Below are 23683 nucleotides of genomic sequence, written 5' to 3' on the forward strand. Positions count from 1 at the left end.
AATTCTGAATCGACAGGGGTGGAAGAAGCGTGGGGACACACCACCATACGCTCCGAGATTTTGGTTGTATTCGTTGGGAGCACCATGCTAAGAAGGTTTGGTACTCCGGGACCCTCTGGGATGGGACATTGTATTTCCACGAATGCCCTGGACACTATTTGCCGTGGTTATAGCGCCACAACTCGCTCTCTGTAACAGTATTCCTAATTCCAGTCCACGCTCACCAAGTCGTCATGGCCTAGTGGTTAGCATTTTTGCTTACCAATCCAAATGACGGAGGATCGAACCCCGCCTCGAGCGACTTTGATTTTTCGTTCATATATTCACCATTTCAAATCTATGTGTTCTTTACTTTCTCGTTGGGAGCAGATGGGCATCGAACCCAGAACCATTCGCTTACAAAGCGAACACCGTAACCAGTCAGCTACGGCCGCTCCTTCTTTTGAAATGCTAGTCTTGATTTTAAAAATTTGAAAATATTGTTTTCGAAAAGATCGGAAAATTTCACGAATGTTTCTTATTTTAACATCGAAAATCGGACCATTAGTTGCTGAGGTATCGACGTTAGAAAATGTTGGGTTTTTTGGGTGAGACTTAGAAAACATCAATTTTCCTGTTTTTAAACCTTTGCATGGCAGTATCTCAGCAACTAAGGGTCGTATCAACAAAGTTCAAAAAAGCAAAATATAGAGAATTTACTCAGCTTTTCAAAATATTTTTTTCAAAAGTGGGCAATCATGGGCACTAATTTTAAAAAATGAATAACTGCGATTATTTTGAAAAAAGCTACCTGAAAATGGCTATAACTCTAAAACGGTGCACTTTATCAAAATTTCACTAAAGTACTTTTTGATTGCAAATTTGATTTTGTATCGAAAAATGAAGTTAAAATTTTTTTGCGACCAACATTTCGATTTTTTGAAAAAAATCTGTATTGTTTCAAAAAATCATAAATCGGTCAAAGATTTTTTGCCCATGCTGGAAATTTCTGAAAACTTGGTCCTCTAAAACATATCATAAAAAAAATAAAAATAGTGTTTTTTAGCAAATCAAGTTTTAGTGACAAAAAGTGAAATTAAAAACCACATAATTTTTTTTTTACCGTGTATCATTTTTTTTTCAGTGTAGTCCATATTTATACCTAAAACTTTGCCGAAGACACCAAATCGATCAAAAAAATCCTTCAAAAGATACAGATTTTTGAATTTTCATACATCATTTTTGTATGGACAGCTGCCAAATTTGTATGGAAAATGATATGAACGAACTAATGATGGCTTCTTTGGGCATACCGAAGGCACCAAAAAAGTTTCAGCCGGATTAAAAAATTCAAAAATTAAAATTTAAGAAAAAAGACCGATTCCGTAGAGAACTGCGCTAATCTGAAATTAAACACCTTTTTAAATTTGAGGTTTGTGTCCTAGCTGGAAATGTTTCACCGGTGTTTCGAAGACGATTCTGCGCATGCCTTTCATCCCCGTTTGCTTGTTTGTAGATGTTGTTTTTGAAGATGTGGAAAGGATTGGATTTATTCAACTAAAGTGGTCCGTTTTGAACCGTTTTGAATGCTTAGTTGGTTATTTTGAAAAGCATCTTTGTAACCTTCAAAAAATGTATGTTTTTGTAAAATTTATTTTATAAAGTTGGGCTTGATGCCACTTGTTTTGAACAAATTGAATGAGTTATTTTCGATTTCAATGACTATGCAACTTTCTGCAGATCAAATTGTTAGGTAAATATTTTTAAAGCCACTTTTCAACCGGCTTTTTTGCCACATGCAAATAACACCAAAGTAAACAAACCTGTTTCCCAAAACATTCAACACATACCACCTTAAAACGACTGCTTTGGTATTGGTCCAATCGCGAGCTCCCCAACCCCCAACCCACGGGGATTGCCAATCCTGCCCCCTTAATCCGCCCCAAACTTCAACAAGACTGTGAGAGAGAGGAGCCAACTCTGGTGTGGACCATCATCACCACACGGCCTTTTTTGCGCTCAGTCTCGGCTGGTTCGCGATTTACTCTGGTTCATCGTTTCGCGTCAAGTGTGAAAGGTAGAGAGGATATTTTTTAAAATTATCATTTTTCGATTTGTGAGTGATATTTTTGGAAGCCCCTTTTTGCATGGGTTTTACCCCTGAAAGACTGCAACTGGTAGTGCAATCGACAGTGACATATCGCGATTGGCTGAGGATCAAAATTGGAAATTCAACGCAATGGATGGCAAAATTGACAAATTGGCAAAAATTACTCCAAATTGGAAAGATGAGGTGACATTGTTGGATCATCAGCTGTTTCCAAAGTAGCCAGAGTTATGATTATGCCACACTCGAAAAAATCTTTCACGTCAGCACTCTGCACTGTTTAGAAAAGAAGAAAAAATCGGTCCAAGGAACCTGCAAAAAAAATGAGTTCACGACCAAGAGCACCACCATCCTTATCTGCCTTATCAACAAGTTCATAAATTTCCTGTCCAGTACTCCACATGTGAAGCATAGTAGGCATACACACGCACGAAATAGAGTAGCGTAACTCCACCGAGTAGGCGAGCCTCGCGCACCGGTTATGTAATCAGCTTAAAATGTAGAATGCACTTGCGAGTGAAAAATTAGCGAAAAAATCAAGCCCAGTAAAAGGATGCACCACTTTAAGGTGCAAGTGCAGCTCTGTCCACGAATACAATCGCATGGTTGTTGGCTGGTTCAAGCGCGTGCACGACTTGCTCGCTGCTGTGTTTTTTTTTTCGTGACATATGGTGCGAGTGACATCTGTCACGCAAACTTCTTCCTACTGATCACGTTGTTTGTGGATGCCCCCACTCAAGTGCATGCTATTTGACCTATTTACTTACTTTGTATGGCTTTCCTTCTTTTGTTGATATACAATGTGTTTACATCGTGGCCATCGTAGCAAGCTGCATTTTGCTCCGAGTATCGAGGATAAACAGTATTCTATTAATAAATAATCGCGCTCAATTTAGGGGATAGACTTGGTGGCGCCCTTGAAAGTTACGTCAGTGGTTGCTTAGATTAGACAAGAATAGAGTTTGAAATTCAAATTTAATGCATAAAAAAATATAAAAAACGATTAAAATAATTTTCACCGATCTAAAATTAAATAACAAAAAAGCGAGTTTGTGTGTTCCTTTTCAAGTTAAAAAAAAAACAGCCGGTTAACGACCGAATAAGAAGTTGACGTTCGCCAAAAATACACAACCACGACTACGACCAACAGAGCAAATCGGCACCAGCTCACACATCTGAGCGGATCATCGTTTGGAAGTTTTTTTCGCGCTGTGATCACGACGACTGTCTCGAATTTTGGTGTAGGTGTAGGGTTGGGCATTTTTTATGAAGTTTGTGAAGTTGACAGAGAAAACCTCAAAAGATGACTGACTCTATTCAACTGTCAAATGAAAATACAAAATGATAAATTTTTAATCTTGAGTGATGGTCACTGACCTTGATTTGAGTGTGTACTGTACATCATAGAGGAGATTGGACCATAATAAGGCTCTCAATATTTGAATACTAAAAATTTGTCCAAAGTTTTCATTGGCCTACTTTAATCGGCTGACTTTGTGCAACTCAATCGGAAATCGTGAAGGCGCTATAATCGCTTTTTGCTTTCCTATAATTTGATGTTACAATCCAAGATCGATTGGTATCAGTGCGAAATCGGAAAGCTGTTTGTAAACAACACCAGGCATTGAGTGAGAAAGTCACTCTTGTGCCACCAGTCAAAACGAAGAACGTTGTTGTGATTTCCTAGATTAAACAAAAACAAACTGTTCCAATCATGGCTAAACGTTCAAAGTCCATGGATCAGCTAGAATCAGTTACTTAATCTTGTTAAACTGACTCAAATTGTTTTCTTAAGATTAAATTTCAATCAACTAAATGTTATCGGCTTGGATACCATGTTGGAGACGCATGACGGAAATAAAAATCGTTTTATGGAGGTGCATGGTATTTAAGCATTTTCATTCAATTTGGTCGAGAATTTCGACGTAATTTGTGTGTGTGTTTTTTTTGCATTTATTGAACAAAAAATGATAATTATTTGAAATCATGGAATCAAATATCAAATCAAAAATATTATTTATTCTCCATGAAATACTGGAATGATAATAATTAGGCCGATGCAAATATTTTTCAAAGTTTTTGTCTCTAGGTTCTGGCCGAAATTGAGGGGGACATACAAATAAAAAAAATAAATATATTGAAATTACAAGCCGGAATTTAAACATTTCAATGAAAAAGTTATTGGAAACTGTTTTCTACTCTAGAACAGTTGGTTTGTAATCACTTATTTTCAAAAATGTAGGTTTAGACAAAAAAAAACTTTTTATTTTTTCTGTCAAACGGCAAGTGGCAAAGAATTGAGAAATATCTACAACAGCTTTAATTTTAAAAATATCTAAGGAATGACGAAAATTATTTTTTTTCAGGAAAAATAAACTTGCTTGTTGAATTTTATCAAGAAATGCAATTTTTTACAGTTGATTAGACTTCTTTTTCCATATAAATTCCATATAAATGGTGGTGAAAAAAGATTCAAAAGGATGGTTTCTTAAGCTTTTCAATTTTAAATTTGTGTGAAATTGTGAAAAAGTAAAAATCTCATTCGAGTGCACTTAAACAACAAGTGCACATTGATTTTTTTAAAGATGTTTTTTTCTAAAAAAAAATTGGAACCACTGCCAAATTCGTTTTAACTGTGTTGTTTCGATGCTCAATAATTACATTGTCGTCTTTAAATATAAAATTTTTGTTTATGCAGAAAAATAAAGCATATTTGAATCAACAAAACATTTTGTTGATTTGAAAATCAAGATTTTTGTTGAATCAACGCTAAACGTCAAAGCAACCTTTTCAAAACAACAAAAGATTTTTGTGGAATTGAGAAAACCAAGGTTTCTTTCAACGCAAAATCGGCGTTGATTACATTCAACAAAATTTTTGTTGAAACAAACCTCGTACAGGCTGATTATACAAAACATTTTTCTGCGTGTGGTTATTTTGCCATTCTTTTTTTGTGACAAAAGGAGAAAACATATAAGTTTATTAATCTCTAAATGTTGGGATAGTAGTCAAAAAGTCCTAAGCGCAAGTTGTAAGCAAATCCGTTGTTCAATCGGTTCTCGATGGTTTTACGAATTATAAAATTGAAAAATGCTATGAATTTATTAGCACGTGAGCAGTTTTCTCAGATTTCGGTCATTCGATTTTTTTGTGTATTTTTTAATCCGACTGAAACGGTATGCCCAAAGAAGCCACTTTGCATCATTAGTTTATCCATATAATTTTTCATACAAATTTGGCTGCTGTCCATACAAAAATGATGTATGAAAATTTAAAATCTGTATCTTTTGAAGGATTTTTTTCGATTTGGTGTCTTCGGCAAAGTTGTAGGTATGTATATGGACCACACTGATAAAAAATGATACACGGTAAAAAAAATGTGTTTTTTTTATAAAACTTTTTGTCACTTTTGCCAAACATTCAATATTACGCCCTTTTTAAATGTTTGCCTTGTTTTAAAAATTTCGAAAATATTTTTTCGAAAATTTCACGAATGTTTCATATTTAAACATTGTAAATCGGACCATTAGTTGCTGAAATATCGACATTAGAAAATGGTGGGTTGTTTGGGTGAGACTTAGAAAACATAAATTTTCCTGTTTTTAAGCGTTTGCATGGCAATATCTCACCAAATAAGGGTCATATCAACAAAGTTCTAAAAAGTAAAATATAGAGAATTTTCTTAGCTTTTCAAAAATATATTTTTTTAAAGTAGGCGAAAATGTGCACTAATTTAAAAAAAAAAAGTCTCCTGGAAATAGATTTAACTTTAAAACGGTGCACTTTATCAAAATTTCACTGAAGTACTTTTTGATTGCAAATTTGATTTTACATCGAAAAATGAAGTAGACAAATTTTTGCGGCCAACATTTCGATTTTTTGGAAAAATCAGTATGGATTCAAAAATTCATAACTCGGTCAAAGAATTTTTGCGCAAGCTGGAAATTTCTGAAAAGTTGGAATTTGATGTCCTCTAAAACATATCAAAAAATAAAAAAAATTAAAATAGTTTTTTTTTGCAAATCAAGTTTTAGTGACAAAAAGTGAAATTAAAAATCACCAATTTTTTTTTACCGTGCATCATTTTTTTTCAGTGTAGTCCATATCCATACCTACAACTTTGCCCAAGACACCAATTCGATCAAAAAATTCCTTCAAAAGATACAAAAAAAGCAAAGCAATCCACTTTAACGACCCCCGGGTCTTTTGTGGGCTCTGTTGCAAGTTTCTGCTTATTTCTTGGCCGTCCGAAGTTTATGTGTGGTGAGTCACCCAAAACCTCTTTTACGCAAATGGACCGACGTTTTACTTCCCCATCCGATAGAAGGCCAGGAGGATAAGGCGGGAATCGAACCCGCGCCCCAAAAAGATACAGATTTTTGAATTTTCATACATCATTTTTGTATGGCCAGCCAAATTTGTATGGAAAATTATATGGACAAACTAATAATGCAAAATGGCTTCTATGGGCATACCGAAGGCACCAACAAAGTTTCAGTCTGATAAAAAAAATACAAAAATTAAAATTCTAAAAATAGACCGATTTCGTAGAGAATTGCTCACGTCCTTTAAATCAGGGGTACAAAATTTTTTTAGTGCCGGGCCAAATTTAAATTTTACATGAACTTGTGGGCCAAATCAGTCATTTTAAAACATTTTCGTCATTTTAAAATTAAAGAACAAAAAATTACATTTTTTCAACAGTTTTGTTCAAAAAAGCTTTCAATCAATTGATTCACACCAAAAAAACACATTTTGTCGTATTTTTTTATTTGCTTACTTTTACCATCGAATTCAACTTCTGCAACACCATTTGCAAACTTCAATTTTCGTGTTTCTTTTTCTTAAAGCGGCTCTATCTCAGCAACCCGAGGTCCAATCTTCAATGTCTCTTAGACAATTTTATAGCAAATTTTCTGAACTTTTCAAAAAAAATATTTTTAGAAATGGTCACTCATGGTCACTGTTTCTAAAAATTGAAAAACTGCAAATATTTCGCTAAAATCAAACTTTCGGTGGCTATATCTTGAAAACGGAGCCCTTTATCAAAAAATCTGTAAAGAACTTTTCGATTGCAAATTCAATTTTGCATTAAAAAATAATGTCAAACTTGTTTTTGCATGAAACTTCGATTTTTTCCAAAAATCACTATTTTTTTTAAAAATTCATAACTCGGCGGCAGATTTTTTGACCATGTTTCTCTATGGCTCAAAAGTTGCGGATTTTTGTCCCCTAAAACATCAAAAAATCTCGAAAATCAAAAAAATACGTATTTTGGGTCTCGTGGCGCAGGGGTAGCGGCTTCGGCTGCCGATCCCGATGATGCTATGAGACGCGGGTTCGATTCCCGTCTTATCCACTGAGCTTCTATCGGATGGTGAAGTAAAACGTCGGTCCCGGTTTCTCCTGTCTCGTCAGAGGCGCTGGAGCAGAAATCCCACGTTAGAGGAAGGCCATGCCCCGGGGGGCGTAGTGCCAATAGTTTCGTTTTTTACGTATTTTGGGGAATAGAGTTTTAGTGCTAAAAAAGTTTAGAAAAAAATATGCAATTTTTTTCCGTGTACCTATTTTTTTCTCAAAAGTCCTCAACAATACCTACAACTTTGCCGAAGACACCAAATTGATCAGAAAATTTACTCAAAAGTTACAGTTGTTTGAATATTTACATACCATTTTTGTATGGACAGCTGCCAAAATTGTATGAAGACTTGTATGGGTGAACCAATGACACAAAATAGCATATTTGGTCATAGGGAAGACCCCCACAAAGTTTGAGCCAAATAAAAAAATACAAATAAAATCCATTTCCGGTTTTGGTAGAGAATTGCTCATATTTCATCAGCGTTATTTCGGGCATTATATAACTTTTAAATATTCGAAATAGTTTTCAAAATCAAATCAAATCGCTCAAAATACAATCAAAAATAAGACAGCGAAATAAACATTTTTTGTGATTCAATTATCCGAAGTGTGATTATCCGAAAAAAAAAATAGTTTTAAGGGGGTGACCACTTTAACCACTTTAAAAATGACGTAATGAAAAGCAACCTTAATGATAAATTGTAGTAAAGCATTTTTCAATGATCTTTTCTCAAATTTCAATAAATTTCAGTCTGCCTGAGTCATACATTATGCACTAAGAATCAGGAGCTTCCCAGTAAAAATATTTACGAGACTGAAAAATTAAGTCTGTCATATAGAAATTGCCAAAAATTCCCAAAAAACCTACTTTTCGACATTTTTATTTTTAAAACCGCTGTATCTTCCCAAGGATTGGACATAGGACAATGGTCAATACTGAGACTTTTATGTAAAATTGTCTAGGAAATCGATTCCCACTACTAGTTTTTAAAAATTTTGACGTTTGGACCACTTAAAAAAACAGTTTTAGTAAATGATTTTTGTATTTTTTTAGGAGAGACATAGCATCCTGCATTTTTCGTGAGTCTTTTTGTGACTTCTTAGGCTTTTCCCTCAAAAATTCTGAACGAAAAAAAATCGTGACATCACCTTCAAATTTGACCTTTAAACTGAAAAATCAAAAAATGTCATAAAAGTGGCGTGTATTTTTCTTCCAGTGTATTTTTTTCAGAAAGCTCGTCCAATTTTCTACAAGTTTGTCATTGACCACTTTTTGATACGATGCAACGGCTTCAAAATACAAATTATTTTTTAATTGCAAAATACAAAAATATTAAAATAACTTACACCCTTCTCAAATGTTATTTTCGAGTACAATCGGCTCCATATACACAAAAATGGCTTATAAAGGCCTAGGATAATATGTCTAAAAAGTTTAATTGAAATCGGTGGGGGTCGGGTACAAAAGTACCAGAAAAATCCTGATTTGAGCTGGAATTGCTCATATACCAAAATTACAATCAATAAAATGAGTGAAATGGATTTGTGTGATATCTTGGTTTTCAACAAAAATATTTTTTTCTTATTATTAGTATTTCTAAATTTGGTATTGATCATTCCAGTACTGTTAATAAAACATATCGAAAAGAAATTTCAATTCAAAGTTCAAAACATTGTATTTTAAGGCAATTTGCATGAATAACTTTATTTTTTCTAAAACATTTTCAAAATGAGCTTTAAATTTGCAAAGCATTTGTCAACCCCTGCTTCGAAAATATCCTTTGAAAAATCTTGTGGAGTGTTTCAATAAAAATAAATCATAGTTGACAATAGATTATTTCTACAGAATAATAATTTTGCGGAATTTAACAGTATTTACCAAATTTCACAGCCAAGAGCAAATTTTACGGCTAACATAACTTCCACGAAATTGCGAAAAATCACTAGCTTTAGTGTTATTCCTTGATTTATTCGAAGGATTTGTTCGAGATAGCCTCCGAAGAATATAGAAATCTATTAAAATTGTGGGCGAAATTTATCTAAAGCTTAAAAAAACGGCATCCAAAGGGTTAACACACAAGTTAACTCTCTTCCGACCATCACGCCACACTAAAATTCTTCTCTATTCTCTTTATCTCTGCAAACTCAGTAGTCGCACCAATCAAATCAACGCCTTTCGCGATTCCATTCATACTTTCCCCGCTTACTACGTTGTACTATGGCGTCGCACCCTTAAATACAGCCACGAAGTTTTGTTTCCTTTCTCTTTATTTTTCATATTGAGCCTGTTTACACTCACGCATTCATTCAATTCCATGAAATCGCATGCGTAAAAAGTGTCACAAAGAAAAATTAGAAGAACACTTTTCCCCAACCCTCATTCCCTGACCTTACCGAATTAGGGGAAATATACCCATTTTAATCACTCTAAGCCGTTCGACCAATTCTAATCACTTTTGCAGTTTTCGGCTATTAAATCAACATTTTTTGATACATCAACAATGGAGAGTTGCTTGCTCACTTTTATTTGAGCTATTTGTTACTTTGAAACAGTCAAAAATACTTTATAAAAGCTGTAATTCATGGTCAAAGTGCTGATAGGCCGATAATAGAAATAGGCTGAGAAAGGGTATAGTTCCCCTATTCGCCAAAAAGACAAAAACGACCCTTTTACATTTCTCTAAACTTCTCTTCCCTCCAGCAAATTCCTCCCAGAGAGAGCTCAATTCTCTCTTCTCAACCTCTTCACACATCCAAGCAACCGCGAAATCGCGCACAAACCGACCGCGCGGGTCGTCGCCGTCGTCGTGGTGTGTCAAATCGAAACCCCCAGCACACCAAGACCTGCTCAAACCACGCTGGTCACCCGGACTTTAGGAGAGGAAAAATTTGCTTGAAAGAGAGAGAGAGAGAACGTAGCAACCCTCGACGAACGCAGGAACCGTCCACGATGTCGCTCAGTCAGGTTCTGAACGTCTGCCCGAAGGGTGCGAGTCTCGTCGCGGCAACCGGAAGAAGAAACGTGGGCCGGATATCGACGCTGCTGTTATCGTCCAGTGTTGGCCAACAGTGCAACGCCAGCGCCACCTCCAGCAGTGTCCTCCTGTCCGCCGATCCGCTAGTGTTTTCCGCGAACGGTACCAGCAACAGCCGCAGCATGTCGACCCGCTGCGTCACGGTGGACAACATCAACCCGGCGATCAAGCTGATGGAGTACGCGGTCCGCGGACCGCTCGTCATCCGGGCCGGCGTCATCGAGAAGGAACTGGAGCAGGTAATCGATAAACGGTCCTCGCTCCATGACGATGCAGTTTTTCACTAATTTTTGATTCTTCTCTAAACTTGTAACTTCCAGGGCGCCAAGAAACCCTTCACGGAAGTGATCCGCGCCAACATCGGGGACTGCCACGCCATGGGCCAGCAACCGATCACATTCCTCCGGCAGGTCAGTGTACTCAAAACTCGAAAGCAGTGTTGTGAAATTGAACCGCGTTTGTTGTCGTCGAGTCCTAGAGCTCTACGGTTTTGTGTGTAAACGAACGCGACCCGCAACGCGCCACCACCCACTCAGCTTTTGCCGCTGGTCGGGTCGATTTTTTTTTTGCGAGGATTATTATGTAAGATCTGAGGGAGAGAGGAAGGTTTACGGGCTGGCTGCTATCGCGCCTGTGCCTGCACGCCCCGTAACACACGCGAGCCACCTCTCCTCATCGGGTCTGTTGCGGTTTCAAGTGGATGCAAGACACCAACAGGGGCAGGGTTGTTGAAGAGTGATTTAAAGTGAATTTGAATCATGTGATTTTTGTTGAGCTCGGTACCATGCGTCCCCATTTAAATTTTAATTTAAGAAAAAACAGCCAACAATGTGCCTCCATCAAATAAAAAGGTGTTTTGAAGGAGGCGCATGGTAGTCGCTTTTTTTGTAAGGTACTAATTTTATATAAAGTTTTTAGACCAATTTTACAACTTTTCAGATTATCACAAAATGCTTATTATAAAAAACAATCAAAATATGTACATATTTAAGAATTATGTATGTATTTGTTTATGAAAATACTTTTTTCAAATTTCAAAACTGTTATCCAAAAATTCAAAATTTGTGATAAAATTAGCAGGCAGAATTTGTTGGTTTTGCTATTGAAATTTGAGGTCCAAAATACATTAAAAATCTTAAAATTGCTTGCATTTTCGTAAAACCTCTTTTAGTTACATTCGAAAGGTCTTTTGAAGCACTTCAAAATGTGCCGTAAACATCCGAAATCGGGATGACTTTTTCTCATAGCTTTTCAAAATTGCTGTAAAAATGTATATTTTTAAAACCCCAATATCTTATTGCAACAACCTCCAACACCCATACTCTGTTAGGTCAAAAGTTAAGGAATTTCATGGACTGAATTTTTTTAATCATTATTATTACGCCCATTAAAATGTTAGTCCTTATTTCAAAATTTTCAAAAAAAAAACATTTTTTAAAAAAGTTTATAAAATTTTACAAATGTTTCATTTTTTAACAGTGATAATTAGAACTTAAATTTTCTAGTTTTTTTTATTCACTGTATTTCAGCATATTTGGCAGTTTTATTGAAAATTTTCTTAACTTTTCGAAAACATATTTTCAGGAATCATGGACACCATTTTAAAAATCGAAAAAAGGGATTTTTTCAGTTAAAATTAATGATTGGCTGTATTTTGAAAACGGTGCACTTTATCAAAACACTTTGTACAGTACTTTATGATTTCAAATAAAATTTCACAATAAAAACTTAGTTATTTTTTCAACTAAAATTTAATTTTTTCCATTTTTTTTTTCAAAAATTGCAGTTTTTGTTTCTGCGGTAAAAATGCCCTAAAAACATTCAAAAATTAAAAAAAAAAAGTATTTAGGGAAATTGTTTTTTTTTGTGAAAAAGCTAATTGAAAATCGGCAAAAATTCTGTTAAACATTCAATTTAAAAATATTTTGTTGAAATTATAAAATACTAGCTAATCTAAACCTTCAAAAAATAAAAGGCACAATTTGAAAAGTAAAACAGTCGACAATTTTCTGTGAAATTAACTATATCTCGAAAACACTTAACAAAAAAGAACTTTCTATTGAAAATGAATGCAGTGGCGGGCAGGAACTAATGTTTGAAAAAGTCAACTTTTTTCATAAATTATTTATATCAGATTCAAATATATAAACTGGTATTGCAAATAAGATTAATATATCATGATTTTAAGAAAGAAAAACAAGATATCTTCAAAAAAATAATATTTCAATTATTTATATTTTGTTCTGTTCAAAATTGTACTGTAATTGTTTTTTGTCGATTGCAAATAATTACCAAAATATCATCAACTAGAAAAAAAATCAAATTTAATTGATCTTTGCATGTTTTTTAAGAGTTCAATTTACTCATCACAAAAAATAATGCGGCATGATCAAATATATTAAAACTTAATTCAGATCCAATCATCTTTACAACAAAACTGTTTGCGTTGTTGTGCACCTTTATTCAAAAATTCTGCAAAATATTTTCAAATTATATTATACCTTCACACACAGAAAAAAATGTGGCACCATAAATAATGAAAAGTTTTCTAATAGTTGTTTAAATTTCTTAAAACTAATGAAATTTATGAAAAAAAAATATATATTTTTGCTCTTTAATTTCTTGACTTATTTTGAGGTTTTTTTTTCAATATTTTAATAGTAGTTTATGCAACAAGTCGCAAAAAGAGGATTTTTTCAGCATGAGTCGTACATTTATCCAACGAGGTTCACCGAGTTGGATAAATACGAAGAATGCTGAAAAAATCATGTTTTGCAACGAGTTCCATACAACATTTTTTGCAATTCCAAAAAAACACACACTGAGTGAAATTTTATGCCAAATTTTCATGTATTTTGTCAATAAATTGTTTAAAACAAAATTTTTTTGAAAAGTATTACTTTTCGAAACAAGTGCTGAAAAGTTCAACTTTTCAGCACCCATTTGAGTGCTGAAAAGTATAACTTTTCAGCACTTATTTTGAAAATTGTTGCTATTCGATTCTGTTATTTTTGGTACAGAAAAGTAGGCTATTTCGTCGTTCATGAATGACAGGAAAAGTAAGTAGTTTCACGACGGAATTGCAAAAATGAAATTTTACTTCTTTAACACCTAAAATCTCAAGCTCGAGAAAAAGCTTGGGAGTTTAGGTGATTTATAATTACGTGATAGAAAATACTAGGTGGGACAATTATGCGTAGAAGTTCAACGATGGGACAAACAGACTTAGTGTTGTTTTCAATGATTTTCTGAACAAAGTACTAGATTTTATGTGTTTTTTTCTGAAAGTATACGTAAAACTAAACTTAAAAATGATAAAAAGTCAGAATCGTAAAAAATGACATGGGACAATTATGCGTAGAACGGCAGTAAAGTTCGCAACAATTCAAACAGTCAATAATGTCATTAAGATTTAGAAAACTGAATAAAAGTTTTATAAACCAACCTCCTCATAATTATTTACAAAAAATGTTTGGTTCGGTCAGTGTATAAAATATTGCGTAGTGAAAAAAATAGATTAAATTTTTAGCTATCAGTTTGCATGTAGTTTTTTTTCATACTGGGACTGAATTTATAAATTTTTCATTTAATTTATGTCGATCTGTTTGATAAATATGTTACTTTAAGTAGATGTTTCTACTTCATATATGAAGAACTCAAAACAGATTAGCTTAAATTTTGCATTCCAAGTTTTTATTTCCCAACCTTCAAAATTTCCCTTGAAAAATGGAGGGGCAACAAAAAATTAAGGAAAACATATTTCCATTTCATTATTGTTTTCGTGTAATACTTTGTAATTTAAACAAATAAAAATAGACCTGCAATTTAAATTGTTTGCCCTTCCAACACCGTTCTACCCCTCCTCGACTTCGTCCGAGGAACGACAAATCTAAATAAAATTGTACTTATTAAAATAGATAAATCGAGAGATTGTATTTTTTCTAAGTTTAAAATCGACGTGCAATAAAAACATAATTGATTAAACATTATTGACACAATTTAACTGAAAAACATAAATTTCCACCAACACCAAATACCAGATTGACTTTGCTCCAAATGAATGCAAAAATTTAAAGCTAGCGTTTTAAAAAAGATTTTAAATCCTTTAAAAAAAGCTCTAGAAATACTCAAATCGTCTTAGATACAAAATCTTGTCGGACTGTGTTTCGAAGCTTCCATTTTTGTAATTTGACTATAATTACAGATTTTTTTTTTCACAACGATAAAGCTTATTTTTCTGAGTAAAATGACCCGTTGTACGACCACCAAGGAAATAAAATGGATTTTTAAATCAATTAAAACAAAAATAACCTCGCGGTCCTTCTTGACACGGAAAGATCCTTCTTGACAGCTCGTTCCAAGGGGACCATAGTTGATCCATCGAAAAAATGTTTTCTTGTCAATTTTTTTTGCATTTTTGCAATCGTGTTTTTTAATGTTGTAAATACAAATTTACAAAGGGCTTTAGGACAATATTCAACGAATCATCTTTGCAATTAACTTTACAAAGTTGGGCTGGCCGTTTAGTAAAGAAGGATGCTGAATGTAATTGCCTGATGAACTGATGGCTAGGATTTTATAAAGTTAGAAAAAAAAATATCGTTTCAAGATTTCAAACATTTTAAAAACAAACATTTATTGTTCAATCAACAACCCTGGCTCGAATGGAACCAAAATTCAAATCGCTCCACATAAACACGCAAGCAATCGCTCTCGCTACACCTATCGGCTTGGTTCTACGCTAGAAGAGTGATAAGTGGTGGTCCGGTCCCCCGTAGAGATGCCGTCCGCCTCGAGCCGTATTTACTTGGAAATGATAATGGCAAAGCAATGATAATTATAATTATCACTTGTAGCAGAGCTGTGCACTCCCGAATGTTGTTCAGTTTAGCAATGCTTTATCAAAAGAACCGCTCGTTTTTTTTTGCGAATCGAAGAAAAAGTGTCGAATTTATACAGCCTAAATCAACTTGAGGATACTTGACGACAACACGCCAATTTACTCGACCGCCCGCCAGCCGGCCGGCTGGCAACACAAACTTGAATTTCAAGTTTTCGCGTTTGTTGATTTATTTAAATGAGCAAAGTTTAGCGAAAACCTCTCCCTTCTGTTGTTTTCGTACCTGTTTGGGCAGTGTTGCCAAATTAATTGTTAACTTTTAAGAGCGAGTCCACGAACAGGGCATACCCCTTTGTATGGGACGTCGTTTGGACCTCACCAATCTGCCTGAAATTTTCAGGGGTTGTTTGTACATATAAAACTAGCATCTGGCCAAAATATGAGCACTCTAGGTCAACGGGAAGTGGGGCAAATCAGGACACAAAGTTTGAAGGTTCAAAAACGTCAAAATCGTAAAAGGCTGTAACTTGGGCAAAATTCAATTTAATTTAAAAATTCAAAATGCATCTGAAAGGGCTTAAAAATGCAACAAAATGCAGGATAGAGCACCCCGATTGGTTAAATCTAAGGGAGTTATTGACATTTTAGTGAAAAAATAGCACAATTTTCAAACTCAAATAAAAAGTGTTCCATCCAGATATCAACTCAGTTCGACCTGCAGCTTGTAGGGGACATCTGGGACTACCATCTGAAACTGAGAACGCTTTGGGTAAGGCAGTTTAACATATTAAATAGATACTTTTACTTTTAGTGAATTTTTGGATGTAAATTTTTGCTCGGGGGACCCCTTAGATCCTATTTTCTGATGATAATTTTATCATATTCGTGTTTCTGAGACAATTTCACAATAGAAACATGCATAAAAATGTTTATTTTCATCCATTTTAACCCTTTAAAAAATGAAAGTTAAAAAAATGAGATGCTGCTTTTTTCTGGTGTCATCTAGTATCCTTGGAAACGAACTTGAATTTCAATAAATGTGAATCGAAGATTTTTTTTAACTTTCATTTTTTAAAGGGTTAAAATGGATGAAAACAAACATTTTTATGCATGTTTCTATTGTGAAATTGTCTCAGGAACACGAATATGATAAAATTATCATCAGAAAATGGGATCTAAGGGTCCCCGAGCAAAATTTACAACCAAAAATTTACTAAAAGTAAAAGTGTCTATTTAATATGTTAAACTGCCTTACCCAAAGCGTTCTCAGTCTCAGATGGTAGTCCCAGATGTCCCCTACAAGCTGCAGGTCGAACCGAGTTGATATCTGGATGGAACACTTTTTATTTGAGTTTGAAAATTGTGCTATTTTTTCACTAAAATGCCAATAACTCCCTTTAGATTTAACCAATCGGGGTGTCTACCCTGCATTTTGTTGCATTTTAAACCCTTTCAGATGCATTTTAATTTTTAAATTAAATTGAATTTTGCCCAAGTTACAGCTTTTACGATTTTTGACGTTTTTGAACCTTCAAACTTTGTGTCCCGATTTGCCCACTTGTTGACCTAGATAGCTCATATTTTGGCCAGATGCTAGTTTTATATGTACAAACAACCCCTGAAAATTTCAGGCAGATTGGTGAGGTCGATGCGAGATGGGTATGCTTTGCTCGTGGACTCGCTCTTAAATTAAAGAAATATTTCAAAAAAGATGGTAACACTGCTTCCCACAAAGCTATTATCACTGGTAACCAACGACAAACCGTCCCAAACCAATCTAGTTGGTAAACAACACACAAAATATACACAGAAATTGTACGGCAAACAAGAAGTTGTGTTATGACGAAGAAGTCCACACGCCGGCGGCAGTTGCTTGGCGGCAATATTTTATTTCAATGTCGCACGGAATTCCCTTGCGCGCTCGATTCTGGCGACTATTGGGACGAAATGACCGGTGATGTGAGGAGCCCAGAGTCTGCACAACGACGGGGGGAAAATAATGGACCCATTGGATTTATTTTTAGCGCACAGTGCAGCGTGGATAATGGGAATTTTCCGTATTGTTCGAATGTGATTCGGGGGGTAACATTTTAAAAGGGGGTAACAATTACTTAAAACATCTCAGCAAAGAAAAAAAAATCTCAAAAATCATACCTTATAAAAAACCCTCGTGAGACGAATAAAAACAAACGATCTACCCAAAATGGAACTTTTCATGCAACAATTCATGGAGTGCAAAAATGTGGAGGGAATTTCGGTGCCAGGAAACATAATAAACGCGTGCTCTCGCAAGACCACGAATGTACGATGTTTTGGAAATCTCGTAAAAAGGGAGAATCTGCGCAGAAAGTTTTGCGTTCTCGGGCGAGGGCCGAGGGCTTTGTGTACACATTACACATTTTCAACGAAATGCGTAGTTTGTGCCGGTCACATGGTGTGATGTTTCCCTTAACGTGTTTTTTTTTTGGTATGGTGAACTCGAGTTTGGACTGCGTCATCACGTTTGCAAAATGAAAATTTTGATGGAATTATGGAATTATTTTTGTGCATCGTTATTGAATACTTTTGGTAAAGACCAAAATAACTGCAGTTTAAATTTAAATTTTAAGGAAATGTTTTTATTGAAATGAAAAATCATAAAAAATGCCGGTGTTTTAGTTTCCAGAAGGAGGAGGAGTTACACATTTTTTTTCTAGGGGATTTTAAAGAAGATTTTTAGAGTTTTTTTTTAATAGATCTCATAAACATGCTAAACTCTAGATTTTAGGTTACTAAAAAGCAATTCCAGCTCAAATCAGGAATTTTTCTGGTACTTTTGTACCCGACCCTCTCCGATTTCAATGAAACTTTGCAGACATGTTATCCTGGGCCTATATAAGCCATTTTTGTGTATATGAAGCCAAAAGTACTCGAAAATAGCATTTGAGAAGGGCGTAAGTTATTTAAATATTTTTGTATTTTGCAATTTAAAAATAACTGTATCTCGAAGCCGTTGCATCGTATCAAAAAGTGGTCAAAGACAAACTTGTAGGAAATTGGTCGGGCTTTCTGAAAAAAATACACTGAAACAAAAATACACGCCACATCTATGAGATTTTTTGATTTTTAAGTCTTAAACTTAAATTTAAAGGTGATGTCACGATTTTTTTCGTTCAAAATTTTTTAAGAAATAACCTGAAATGTTACCAAAAGACTGACGAAAAATGCAGGATGGTATGTCTCTCCTAAAAAAATACAAAAATCATTTACTAAAACTGTTTTTTTGCAAAGTGGTCTAAACGTCCAAATTTTTAAAAACCAGTAGTGGGGATCGATTTTCCAGACAATTTTACATAAAAGTCACCATATTGACCATTGTCCTATGTCCAATCCTTGGGAAGATACAGCAGTTTTAAAAATAAAAATGTTGAAAAAACGGGATTTTTGGTGATTTTTGACAATTTCTATATGACAGACTTGGTTTTTCAGTCTCGTAAATATTTTTACCGGAAAGCTCGTCCAATTTCCTATAAGTTCGAGAGACAGTTATTTTTAAATTGCAAAATACAAAAATATTTAAATAACTTACGCCCTTCTCAAATGCTATTTTCGAGTACTTTTGGCTTCATATACACAAAAATGGCTTATATAGGCCCAGGATAACATGTCTGCAAAGTTTCATTGAAATCGGAGAGGGTCGGGTACAAAAGTACCAGAAAAATTCCTGATGTGAGCTGGAATTGCTCTAAAGTATTTTTTGAGATAGCAAATGTGATAAGGCTAGTAAGCTATCTAAAGTTTTTGCCCTGAGCTCTGTTCGAAGTCTAGAGGTAAAAAAATATAAAAAATCAACCCTAATTTTTAAAACAAAAAAATGGGCAGAATGTATCACAAAATGTTTCAAACTTTAGTACAGTTATGCTACTGTCACAATTTAACAATATTTCACAATCGGTTTTACGAGTTTTCAATGTAAATTAAAAATTTTAACATAAACTTTAAGCAAACTTTTGCCAAAATTTTAATACTTTACGATACTATTTTGAAGCTTGACACTTATTATCACAAACGTCAAAAAACAACAACAAAGCAAAATGATCGATGGGTCAGTCAATGCAAAAATAAATTTCAACAAATAAAATATTATTTTCAAGTTTTCATGAAATTTCATGTCATTATCAAAGGATTTTAGAAGAGTATGTACTGGATTATTTTTAAGTTACTTTTATTTTTTTTATGTTAAGAAATTTAACGTACTGACGTTCCCCTCGCGAGCAGCATTCTTTTACTGGGCTACTTTTTCAGCCCAGTTACCAAACAAATACTGTATTTTGCAGAGGTGGCCAAGCTTGTTCATTGCTTCTACATGTTTAATATTCACTTTTCATCCGGAAAAACTATTTTTTGAGGTGCAACTTACTAAACATAAATATAAAAATAAGGTTTTCTTGGATTTAATGGTTTCAAAACAGGCAACACTTCCAAATTTCGACAAAATTTCGTGAAAACAAAAAATCAAAAATTGCAAGAAAATCGAACTTACAGGTCATTTCCATGAAAAAAGGTTTGTAAAATGCATCTTGTTGTGTCCTAAAATCTTGTTAATATCTTGTTATCTTGTTTTAATATCTAATTTTGTAATCTCCGTTTTGAAATTTCAAAAAAAAAATTGTTTTGAGCTTTGAACAATATTTACAACGACCTTATATATGCATACGTTAATTTTTTTTGTAGGAAAAATCAAAAATGAGTATTTTTAAATTTCTTTTTTCCAAATTCTTGCATAACATTGTTCGAAGACATCAAATCGATCAGAAAAGCCGTTCACAAGATGACGAGTATTGAATGTATTTTTTAATATTTTTTTTTTGTATGGACGGCATTCAAAAATGTATAGTTATGAACCATATTGATAATTTAGAAAATTTTCACACAGTTTAAACGAAATAACAAACACAAAGAATAATCATTATTCGAAGTCTCAGAGAATAAATTGCTCAGTATCATTCGTTGTTTTTTTTAAACAATTTGTTAAAAACAATTATCCAAATTGTCCCAATTCCAGCAAATGTTCGCACGTCTCGTCCGGCAATCACTTCGAGCTGGACGAATTTCATTAAGGTCAACTTCCCTATTGACCAACTTAACGATGTCTCCTCCACTATCACGACGTGCTATTTTTAAACCCGGCACAGAACCACCACCACGAATCAGGCAAATAGTTTTGTTGACTCACTTTGTTGAAAAAGCGGGGAGGCTCGTCAGCAAACTATAGCAAAACTGGGGAAATCGATTCTAGGAGTCTTTGAGTGACGGCATGTTTGTTTGCGTGCCCTAGGACAGTTCCAATAAAAGTGGCACGACACTCGGGTAAATTGTGTGAATTGATGCCACAATCAAGTCTGGGCAAGAAATTGTTGCAAAATTGCAAGTTACGATTTTTACATAACCAAACACGCTTTCTCTCTAGCGATCATATGATCAAATTTCCGCACAGAGGCAAGAATATTCGACCAAGTGACGACAACAGTGGAAAAAAACATGCTGTTTATTGTAACAAACGAGCGAGAACCATAAACATGTGAGAGATGACGTCAGTGTCAGTCGGTACAATGTCAACAAAACGGCGCGCTTCGCGTTTGTTCGATTCTCGCTGACAAGAGTGACAAGAGTGTTGAAGCGAGGTGTCACATGATAATAAATGCAAATTGCAGAATGCGGCGAGAGAAAAATAATTGTACTTTGCAGAATTTTATTTTTAAATTTTATGAAATTACTTTGATGTCACTATTACTATGTTTTATTTTTTTTTATTTGAATTTTGGTTGATACAACAGGCTATCAAGGAGAACTTCAACTATTAAAAACTAGAAATAAAGTTCTTATCAAGAAGAGCCAATCAGCTTAAGGATAGGTCATGGTTGAAAACACTAGTTCGTAACACCATAGTGTGAAATCCAACGATTTCTACATGTTATCTAATTTCTCAACGGAATTTTTTCTCATAAATCGCTCGTTTTTGTGCCAATCTGGCTGGCAACAAACAAACAAAATCGCCACCATCACGAGACAATGAAGATTAGTACGTGGTCCGTTTTCAGTATAGAGAGAGAAGTAGACTGTTGGTGGAGTGTGGCAAAAACTGATAAGTGCATGACTGGCTGGCCATCACGAATATGTGTTTAACTGTGGAAAGGTTACCCAGAGGGCACCTCCAGCGTCTGTCTGTGGGGGTAATTCGCAAACGTCACTCTGCCTCTCTTAACTGTACTGAACTGGACCGGATCATATCAGATGCCGCCGGCCGTTTTGATGGGCGGTGATAAACATGCAAGCTAAATTGGCGTGACCACAGAGTACGAGTTTTACAAGGGTTTTTTTTTTCATTGCTTTTGAACGTTCACCTTTTTACATAAGGGATTGTGCATAAACTAAATTTTACATTTTTAACCAACCATTTAAGGCTAGTACAAAATAATATTTTTTTCAGAACAACAAGCATCAGAGCAAAAATAAAAAAAATAAATCAGAGCAACTTCCTGCCACATTTAAAAGTTTCACTTTTAACATTGAAAATCTGACTAATAGTTTTCAAGAATTCATCAATTGAAAATTGAAAGCCAATAATTGGGTATTTCAAAAAAAAAAAACTCGAGAAAAACGAGGTATCCACATCGGCGAAGTCTCAGCAACCAAAGGCCGGATCAATAATGTTAAAAAAATTGTAGAGAATTTTCTCAGCTTTTCAAATATATTTTTTTCAAAAATAAAAAATTAATAAAAAAATGAATAATTTAACCTAAAAATAGCTATAACTCAAAAAAGGTGCACTTTATCAATATTTTACAAAAATGCAACAGATTCAGACAGTAGCGTTCACTTCGAGTAAGGTGGGGTAATAATTTGGATGTTTTGAAAAAAAAACGTCATTTATGGACACCCCAGACCATATTTAACACAAATTTCTAAGGATGGTGGGGCAGTTACCCCATCTTGCCCCACCCTGTACACGCTTGTGGATTTAGAATTCAATTTCAAATCATAAAACATTTTTGGTGCACCCAAAGTAAAAGAACGAGAGGATAGTCCTCACGAAAAGAAACGTGAGAAAAGTGCTATTTTGCGAGAGTATAGTCCTCTCGCGTGTTCATTCGTTCATTGGAACAGTTCATCCTATTGAGTGGCTTATATGGACACATAACCGCCACTTAGTCACCGAACCTTGGTGGTCCATACGGCAAAGGCACGGTTCAATATTCCGAAGGTCTTGGGTTCGAGTCTCGGTACCGGTACTTTTTTTTTGTTTATAGATGAACTTTTTTTGAAGATGACCCCTGAGTAAAGTACTCTCGGTTATTTCGGGATTTATCCTCTCAGTCCGCACACAGTACAATTTTACTACCGAATCGTGCTCTTTATTCTCTCGTATGCCGATGCCCAGTTCTGGGTGTGTGCATGTTCGATACTCTCCAAAAACACTACTTTAAAAAATATAATTTGGCCAAAAGCAAAACGTCCGTAAGTCCCTATAGTTAAATAGTTGGCACTTTTTGTCTACTAAAACTTTTTGTACTGCTCAAAAAAATCGAAGAGAGTAAAGTTTGTCAAAATCGAGTTTTTGCGATAAAAGTTATTTGAAAATAGGGTATGTTTTTACAGCAGTACTATTTTTTCATAACCTACAACTTTGATCAGATAATTCCTTCTCGAGGTACCTACAGAATTTTTAAGTTTTCATAGCACATTCGTATGAAGACTTGTATGAAGAAATTTATTATTCAAAATTTTATACAAATCAAAAAATACAAAAAAATAAATCTGGATTTTTTTTGTCAAAATGATGGTGAACTGCTTACTTTCATAAAATAATATAAAAAAGGGAAAAACGGATTACTTTTCAAAAAGTAAACAAAAACGTTGATGATATTTTTAAACACATATTAAGAAGAAATATATCAAACTTTAAAAAAAGCAACAATTCTATGAAAAACGATGCATGAAGTGTGAAAAACAAAAGGGACAATCCATAAACGTTAAAACACTTTGGAAATCTAATACCTTCCCCCTTTTCGAGGAAAACGGTCTATACAATGGTCTATGTTATTAGAGCGTGGGCCATTGTCTGAAGTACGTGGGTTATGGGTGGCCTCAAATCTGTAAAATTTAAGTGAGACCTCGAGTTTGCCGATTTTCGAAGGGAGCATATAAATCAGTTTTGCTTAGAATGTGGGAGCTGAATAGTGGTTCGCAAAACGGTCTCAATTTGAACTGTCAAAGTGGAACCAATTTACTGTTCGCCAAATGTAGAGAGTATTGTTATCGATCATAAAAAGTTTTTTTTTTTAGCAAGAATGAAAAATGTGTGGCTTTTGAGGACCTGAA

General features: G+C 34.5%; 1 protein-coding gene across 2 annotated transcripts in view; it reads left to right on the forward strand.

The window, feature by feature from the left end:
* Positions 1-1932: 1932 nt before the first annotated feature.
* The window catches only part of LOC6051448 (alanine aminotransferase 1), a 32223-nt gene continuing 10472 nt past the window's right edge, over positions 1933-23683 (forward strand). The window contains exons 1-3 of one of the 2 annotated variants that reach the window (XM_001867852.2): positions 1933-2056; positions 10149-10721; positions 10803-10892. In XM_001867852.2, coding sequence (XP_001867887.1) covers positions 10398-10721; positions 10803-10892 — 414 coding nt within the window. In that variant the 5' untranslated portion in view covers positions 1933-2056; positions 10149-10397. Of the gene's footprint in view, positions 2096-10148; positions 10722-10802; positions 10893-23683 lie in introns of both variants that reach the window. The other variant, XM_038258473.1, reaches the window with a different exon arrangement.

This window comes from Culex quinquefasciatus, chromosome 1, assembly GCF_015732765.1.
Source record: "Culex quinquefasciatus strain JHB chromosome 1, VPISU_Cqui_1.0_pri_paternal, whole genome shotgun sequence".
Lineage (NCBI taxonomy): Eukaryota > Metazoa > Arthropoda > Insecta > Diptera > Culicidae > Culex > Culex quinquefasciatus.